The sequence below is a fragment of the Triticum aestivum genome, chromosome 5D, assembly GCF_018294505.1.
Source record: "Triticum aestivum cultivar Chinese Spring chromosome 5D, IWGSC CS RefSeq v2.1, whole genome shotgun sequence".
Taxonomy (NCBI): domain Eukaryota; kingdom Viridiplantae; phylum Streptophyta; class Magnoliopsida; order Poales; family Poaceae; genus Triticum; species Triticum aestivum.
Genome location: NC_057808.1, coordinates 334,286,587 through 334,295,058, shown reverse-complemented (window position 1 = coordinate 334,295,058; position 8,472 = coordinate 334,286,587). Strand labels below are relative to the sequence as shown.

At 46.0% G+C, this 8,472-nt stretch overlaps 1 protein-coding gene across 1 annotated transcript; it reads right to left on the bottom strand.

The window, feature by feature from the left end:
• Window positions 1-2,705: 2,705 nt before the first annotated feature.
• On the bottom strand, window positions 2,706-6,655 carry LOC123124816 (probable E3 ubiquitin-protein ligase RNF217). Its single transcript, XM_044545370.1, has 2 exons — window positions 4,889-6,655; window positions 2,706-3,272 (listed from the first exon to the last, which is right to left on the bottom strand). Exons 1-2 carry the CDS (start codon window positions 6,532-6,534, stop codon window positions 2,912-2,914), a joined length of 2,007 nt encoding a protein of 668 aa, XP_044401305.1. The 5' UTR covers window positions 6,535-6,655; the 3' UTR covers window positions 2,706-2,911.
• Between the last annotated feature and the right edge of the window lie 1,817 nt (window positions 6,656-8,472).

The window sequence follows — 8,472 nt, the reverse complement described above, 5'->3', positions numbered from 1 at the left end:
ATACATCATCTAATTGGGGACGGAGGTAGTATATCTACAATACCAAATATGTACAATTGTATGAATATTTAAATCACAATGTATCCGATGATATACATTTGGTATTCTAAATATAAATATTTTATCCTTAAACATGGTCAATTTTTGCAAAATTTGACTTCAAAAAAAAAGTACACGCTACATTATAGAATGGAGGAAGTATCTAGTTACGTGATCACCTAAAAACATGCACCTGTAACCATTTTAATACTCTCTCCGTTCAGTAATGTAGCGCGCATAATATTTTTGAAAAGTAAAATTTTACAAACTTTGATCAAAGTTTGTAGAGAAAACTATTTATATCTACATTATCAAATATATAATATTTGAAACTACATGTTATGATGAATCTAACGATATATGATTAAAATTCTAGACGCAAAAGTTTGTGAGGTTTGACTTTTTAAAAAATTAATGCACTAACATTAAACTAAAGGCCCGGACATTTTGGAACGGAAGGACAATATGTGACAGTTTAACACATATATGTAATACTAAGTGTGATATACTCAGCCAGATCCAATCATCCAAACTTGTATAAAATTCATCAAATCCCAACCGGGAAGGAAACAGACATTGTCATCATCTACGAGAGAGATGAAAAACATTCGGCCATTCATGCATGTCACCATTCAGTTCCCCTGTGAATGCAATGAACCATGAGTTCTGTCTAATTGCCCATGTAGTTTTGGTCTTCAATGCTAGCAGGGATTTATAGGAACAAACGAAACCAAAACTCCAAATCAAAAATTAAATCCCAAATCAGAAACCCTAATCCTAACCCTAGCCCTATTACTGACCTGGTACTGCATGCCATCGAAGGAGGAGCTGATGTACTGCAGGTTGGAGTAGTCAGCACTGCTCTCATCCTCGTACACCAGGGCGTGGCGGCAACGGACTGTGTGGCGGTCGGCGGCGAATCCGAGACTGGAGGGCGAGAGCTCGAGAGCAAATAACTAGGGTCCGAGAGCGAGAGTGAAGAAAGGGTTTCGAATCAGTTCGACCCAGCCATATAGACCGACCGAGCCAGCCGAGTCAGCAGGGCAGTACACGCCGATTGGCCACGGTGCCACTGTTATACGCGGTTTAGACCGTTTGTGACACCTTGACTCAAACATTATATTGACATGTAAAAAATTTGAATAGTGGTATTGATTCGTAGATACTGCTCCAAGTGTGGTATCAACGTGCACTTATCTCAAAACCGGTCGTTGGTCGCAATTTTGTACGCGCTTTTGGTAGATTGGCGAGTAAGAATCGGAGCAGAGCAGTGCTACACTTTGATCGTGACAGACCAGAAAGAGCCAAGGATGAGTCATCTTTCCACAACCGCGCCGTCCTCGCTTAGGAAATTCAGAATCACAAAGGACAGAAAACATAAACTTCAGCTTAGCCCAGCTGTTCGTGATATACGCAATTTGATAGCGGAGCTCCGATAACAGAAATGAACCCGACGGCAGTTGCTAGGTCCGGAATATCTTGTCTTGGTTGTGTTCTTCTCTCGACTTCTCCCTGCATGATGTTGACCTGCACAGTTAATTTACTTCGCAGAATTTGTAGGTGCTGTTTGGAGTAGAGTCTCGAACCGCCGTGCCAACAAAGCTATCTACTCCCTCTGTCCCTAAACAGATGACATATAAGTTAAGTCAAAAGTCAATTCTCTCTAAGTTTGACCAAATATGTATTAAAAAAAATCAATATATACAATTATTGAATAAATAGATTATGAAAATATATCTAATGGTGGATATAATCATACTGACTTGGCATTGTTTATCTTCATTTTCTTAATATATACTTGGTCAAACTTTGACTTCTTAACTCAATTTATACGCCATCCATTTGGGGACGGAGATAGTATAGCTACAATATTAAACATAAACAATACTCCCTCCATTCCATAATGTAGTGCATATAGATGTTTTGAAAAATCAAACCTTACAAGTTTTGACCAAGTTTCCGAAGAAAAACATTTACATCTATAGAATGCCGAACATATATCATTAGATTCATCATAAGATGTAGTTTCATTTTTATATATTTGGTATTGTACATATATATAGTTTTCTATATAAACTTGGTCAAAATTTGTAAATTTTGATTTTTCAAAAAAACTATGCGTGCTATAATATGGAACGGAGGGAGTAGTATGTAACTCTCAATGTATCCGATGTATAAACTTGGTTGAAATTTGTAAAATTTGATTTTTCAAAAGAATTATGCGCACTATAATCTTCTCACAATGTATCCGATGATATACATTTGGTATTATAAATATAAATAATTTTCTCTTTAAAAATGGTCGAATTTTGCAAAATTTGACTATAACAAAGATATGCACTACATTAGAAATAGAGGACCTATCTAGTTACGTGATCACCTAAACTAAACATGCACCTGTAACCTGTTTAATACTTTCTCCGTTCCATAATCTAGTGTGTATAAATATGAAACTACATGTTATGATGAATGAAACTACATGTTATGATGAATCTAAGGACATATGTTTGGTATCCTAGATGTAAATATTTTTATCCACAAACTTGGTCAAAGTTCATGAAGCTTGACTTTTCAAAAAAATTATACACACTACATTATACCCCGTCCATTAAAAAATGTAAGAGTGTTTAGATCACTTTAGTAGAACGGAAGTAGAATATGTGGCATGTAATAGTTTAACACATATGGGATACTGAAGTCCGATACACTCAGCAATCCAATCATCCAAACTTGTATAAAATTCATCGAACCCCAACCGGGAAGGAAACAGACATTGTCATCATCTACCAGAGAGATGAAGAACACTCGGCCACGCATGTCGCCGTCCAGCTCCCCTGTGCATGCAGAGACACAACCGATCGAACCAAGCCAACTAGTAAAAGAAGTTTTCCATTTCCACGTCTGGGTCATCTTGATGGCCGGGCTGGTGAATGCCGTCGTCCTCCTCCTGCCGGCGGCGCGGCCCGTCTGCGGGGACAACGGGCGGCTCCTCCGGCTCTGCGTCCCACACCGGCAGCCTGTTCATGAGGATGGCCTCCACCGCCGCCGCCTCCTCCTCCTGGAGCGGGGGCAGCGCCGGCACGTTCAGTTCGATGTGGTGGGCCTGGTGGTGGTGCGCGAAGGCGAACGCGAGCCCGGCGTCGTGGCACCGGCATGGCTCCAGCTGGCCTGCAAATCCCGGCTGCCCCCTGCTCATGGGGCGCCCGCACTGGTAGCAGAAGACGAAGCCGCACCTTCAACACAAAACAGTTCAGTCAGTATGGCGTTCGAAACGCAAAACATATAGGAATGGACGAGTGCAAACGGTGCAAACTATATAGGAATTTAAAAAAATGATAGCATTATACATCGAAAGGCAGTGTGATGTATATGCACTGGCAGATTCAGATACACACATCAGCAAACGGTGCAAACATGGGAGTGATAGAACATCAGACCTTACATATATACCTCTATATAATTCGTGCAGCCAAATTTTTTTAAACTAGATTACAAAACTGTATTTGAAGAAAAATATCGTTTATATGACCATGAGCTTTGTGAAGAAGAAAAATATCGTTTATATGTTGATCACTGCAGGTTGTCTCAGAAGCTAAAAACGGCATGTCTTGGTGACCAGTTGCAACTTGTAACCAATCAAGTTGGCCACAATCAATTGAGTTAACCGGCCGAAACAATACAGCACAGCTTATTGAAAAACAACACCGTACCGGATTCTTTTTCATTTTGCAATAACAACACCAGATTCTCATGATGTCCTTAGGGCATCTCCAAGACGGACCCACAAACCTCCCGCAAGCTTCCGGACCACGCTGTCCGGACACAATTTGTCATCCAACACGGTTCTGTATCGGTTCGCGGGCGGTCCGGACGTTTTTTGGCAAACTGAAGACAAATGTGGGAAGCTTTACGGGAGTCTGGACATCCACATGATGAACCAAAAGCAACCACGTGTCCGCTCTCCATCCAGATGGCGAATAGCTGCGGCTAATTTTTTTGCTTTGGCGGAAACTACTACTCCCTCTGTCCCAAAATAAGTGTCTTAAACTTAATACAACTTTGTACTAGTTGAGACACTTATTTTAAGACGGAGTTAGTATGAATCATGCAAGTGTTTGGCGGAAGGTGTTCGGCGGAAGGTGTATACTAGTAAGCTTAATTGATTATTTTACTAACACACAATTGAACAGAAGGTAATTTGGCGGAAGGTGTGCATGTGAACGAAAGGTGTTTCGCGGATGGTGTGCATTAGTGAGCTTAATTGATTATTTTACTAACACACAATTGAACGGAAGGTGTTTGGCGGAAGCAACAAGTTTGTGAAAGGTGTTTTATTTTACCTTGGTGGAAGCTGTTTTATTTTACTAACACATAATTGTTTTCAAATGGATGCGGGTACGGTTCAATGGCCGGCTTTTGTATCAGTGTCCAGACATTGGTCCATACCGATTTTCGAACAAATACCGAAGGAATTTGCGGGTCATCGTTGAATATGTCCTAAACATGCCAAAAAACATGGCCGCGCAAGAGCTCAGCAAACCAAGTGTACCAAATCATTTTGAGGTTTGATATTTCCTACTCATCCGACGATACTTATGAAAATGTTTTACATTTGAATACGAATTATGCACGGTAAAGTACTTTGAACTAAGTGTTGGTAGTAGGTTTTACTACACTAGATGATGTAAAACATAAAGATGACAATGATAGTTCCCTTCCCCCCTGATGAATACAGCTAATAATTAAGTGTTTTACTTAGCTCTAGAAAACTTGATATGTGAAATAAATTCAGATAACAGGAAATTAACAGAGCATAAAGGATCAATTGAGATGAGACTGAGAGTAATACCTGCATGTCATTCGATTGCATCCGAAGCTCCTCTCGACGATCATCCTGCAGCTCGGGCACTGTTTCCACTGGCGCTCCTGCGCGAGCCTCCGCACGAGCGCGGCGTCGGGGCCCTTGGCGCAGTCGTGCTCGCCGGCCGCCCCGTCCGGGCTCCACTCCATGCCGCAGGTGGCGCACAGCAGGTGCTTGCACGCCGGGCACGGCGCCATGGCCGGCTCCGCCTGGCCGCTCGTCTCCAGGATGACCCCGCACCGCCGGTTCGGGCAGTACGCGCGCCGGTCCGGCGGGAGCGCGCTCTCGGTGAGCCGGGCGCCCCAGTCGCCGAACGCGCCGTAGTCGATCGCCTTCTTGCACTTCTCCGGGTGGAGGACGGCGTTCTCCTTGCCCTTGCACGCCGCGTCGGGGCACGGGATGGGCAGCTCGCTCGCCCGGATCCTGCCCTCCACGTACGTGGTCATGCACGTCGCGCAGAACTTGTGCTTGCAGGGGAGCCCGTGGAAGAGGTCGAAGACGGGGAGGGTGTCCATGCAGATGCCGCAGTCGAACGTGGGCACCTCGTCGTCGGCCAGAGGGGGCACCTTCGCCGTCGACGGGCCGGGCGCGTCGGGCTCGAGGTCGGACGGGCTGACGCCCCACCTCTGGCAGAACTTCGGAAGGGAGAATCCGCCCTCTTCTTCCTCTTCTTCTTCGCCGGCGGCCGCGACGGCGGGCTTGCAGGGTTCATCAGATCTTGGAAGGCACAGCTGCAAAGATTCGAGCAATCCCTGCTTCTCCGGCTGCTCTAGCTTCACAGCAGCGTCGAGGACGATGCACTCGTACCAGCCGTTGTCGTGCCCTTCTTGCATTGCGGGGAACATAACCGATGAGGCGGCGTCGGCGAGGAGGGCCCGTCTTTTCACGGAAACGGGGTCGTCGAAAGGACCGATTGGTCTTGCCCGCGGGGCGATCGCGCAGAGAGCGCCGCATCTTCTTGTCGATGGGACGAAGCTGACGGGCGGGGTCACGCTTGGCACAGTAGCGGCTACCCCGTGTCCGGGGACTTGCTGGCTTGACGAGGAGCCGGCGGCGTTTTGGGAGAGGATGGTCCGTCTCGCCGGAGATGCGGCGACGCCGGCAGTGCTTGGGCCTGGCAGACTTTCCAGACACTCGAGGGGTTCCGGGATTCTCGAATTGCCGAGGAAGACGGTTCCGCTCTCCACCTCATGGATGCTCTCGAAGGTCCCGCTCTGTCTCTCCAACTCCAAGAAGTTATCCGCGGTGGCCCTGGCGCCGAAGCCGACGCCGGCCCTGGAGGAGGCGGGGTAGTCGCCGGGCGGCTGCTCCAGGTCCAGGTCACGCAGCTCCCACTCCTCCGCCTCCACGAGGTCCTGCATGTGCAGCGCGTGCGCCATCTCCTCGTCGGCGGCCATGGCGGCCTGCCGCTCCGCCTCCACCGCCGCCGCCACGGCCTCCTCCGTGTCCGCGTCGAGGACGACGGGACCCGCGGGGACGTCGAGGCCCTCCAGGTACGCCTCCTCCGCCTCCAACTCGTCCATGTACACGTCGTAGATGGGACCCGCGGCGGCGGCGGCGCCAGGGCTGGCGACGGGCTCTGGTTCCTCCGGCTCGAGCCGGTGATACTCAGCGGGTCGGGATTCTTTCTCCATTCCACCTCACGGGAGATCTCCCTTGGCGGCGTGAGCGTGACGGAGACAGGCAACCTGGATTTCGTCGATCTTGTACGCGCCGCTCCACGGAGGAAGAGTTTTGTTTGGGCGCTGCGTCATGACCTGCACAATTGGAAAGGAGGGACGCGCATATAAGGGAAGGTTCCTTGGGCGCCGAGAGTCCTACTCTTTTTTCCTTGGCCGTCGAGTTGGGTTCGTAAACGGATAGAGTACAAATTAACCGACCGACCGACCGAACGCGGTCTCGCCGGCCGTGTTTCCAAATATGCGGATCTATCGCTATCTTTGCTTTCCCAAAAACAAATGCAAATGGAGTACAGGGAAATCAACATGTCGATTAATACATTAATTGATTTTTTGAAAAATATTAATATATTAATTACACTCAAATTTAAGATTTTCTTTGAAGAGATATATGAAGAATTAATGAAAGCGGAAAGGTGTCAAATCTAACCAACTCTATCGAAAACTCTCGGGGGCACGCACTTCCGCAGCCCAACCCGGCCGCACGATTGTTCCGGGATCCGTGAAGTCGTTTTACATTTTCTAAGATCTAGTCCCGATTCTTACAGATTCAGTTCTTAATCTTTACCATTTTGTCATCCATTCCTATTAAGTTTTGACACTTAAAACTTACCAAACATATTCACAAGCAACATGAATCTCAAAACAGAACTTAATTTAAACTTTTGGTTGGAAATATATGAAAGTTTTGAATTGAAAATCAACAGAAAAAGCATGCGCGAGGGGTTCGATACCCCCTCATCTGCGTGCCACAAATCCTGTCCCGCAATTCTACTTTGTTTCCAATTATGAACTAACCTTTTCAACCCTAAAGAAAAGGATAAATATTTTTTGAACCACACTATCAACAACTTAAACACCAAAACACCCTCATCCTCACAACCTCCCTCTCACAAACGCCGCCGCCACACCCTTGCCGGCCACCGCGTCGTTGTGACATCATTTCCATGTAGTGCATGGTACAATATCTTTCCTCACTTACTAAGCAAACACCATGTTATCGTAGCAAACGCACCGCCGCCGCAAAAATATAACGACCAGACATCTATTGTGTTCATAGATCTAAACCAATATCATCCAAAATACAAATAAAAAAACATATGCACAGATTAGATATAATATCTTACATCAAATCTATCACTATTTGATTGTAAACAAACAAAATTCAGAATAGTACCGATTGAAGAGGGAGCTCCAAGATTAGGGTAGCCTGGGGTTGGGAGATTTATTGGAGGGGTCGATGCGGCGAAACATTTTACAAGCTATGGCGATTGTTGTGACCATGGGAGATGAGACGGCGGAGATAAAAGGTGAATGGTTGTCATATCTAGGTACTAGACTAGAAGCGGTGTAGAATAAGGTGGATGGTGTAGGACTATATATATAGGGGAAGCTAGGGTTTATTTTGATCTTAAGTGGACCTTCTAAATAGGCTTAACCGCAACAATTCTTAAGTGGGCCTTTTGATAGGCCCAATCATAAGAACTATGACAAACAGACAGAAGAATATGCTCGGTCTAAACGAGTATAAAAACAAGCTTAACCCAAAACATGTGAAGATGCGTTTGACACTAAACGGGGTAGACCGGCAAGTTGGGCACAACTCAAAGTGGGTTGTAGTTATTGGATGTATTTGTCCAAAAATGGGTCGAGCCGACATCATGTTGGAAAAGGCATACCATTGTAGCAGGACCTGACCCGTATGTTTTTGCCAAAACAAATTGTCATAATATATGACACCTAAAGTCCCACGTGTCACACACACACACATTCAGACCAAAGCGGGAGAAGAGTTCATGGTGATTTTGGTACATTACAACAATGTGTCATCTAGATTTCTTCACCGAGTTTTCAGCAAAAACACCAAAAGTTGAGGCTAATGACCCTCAACTT

Coding starts and splice junctions, on each gene's coding strand:
- LOC123124816 (XM_044545370.1), bottom strand. CDS start 6,534: ATGGAGAAAGAATCCCGACCCGCTGAGTATCACCGGCTCGAGCCGGAG. Junction 3,273..4,888: donor TGCAATCGAATGACATGCAG/GTATTACTCTCA, acceptor TTTGTGTTGAAG/GTGCGGCTTCGTCTTCTGCT.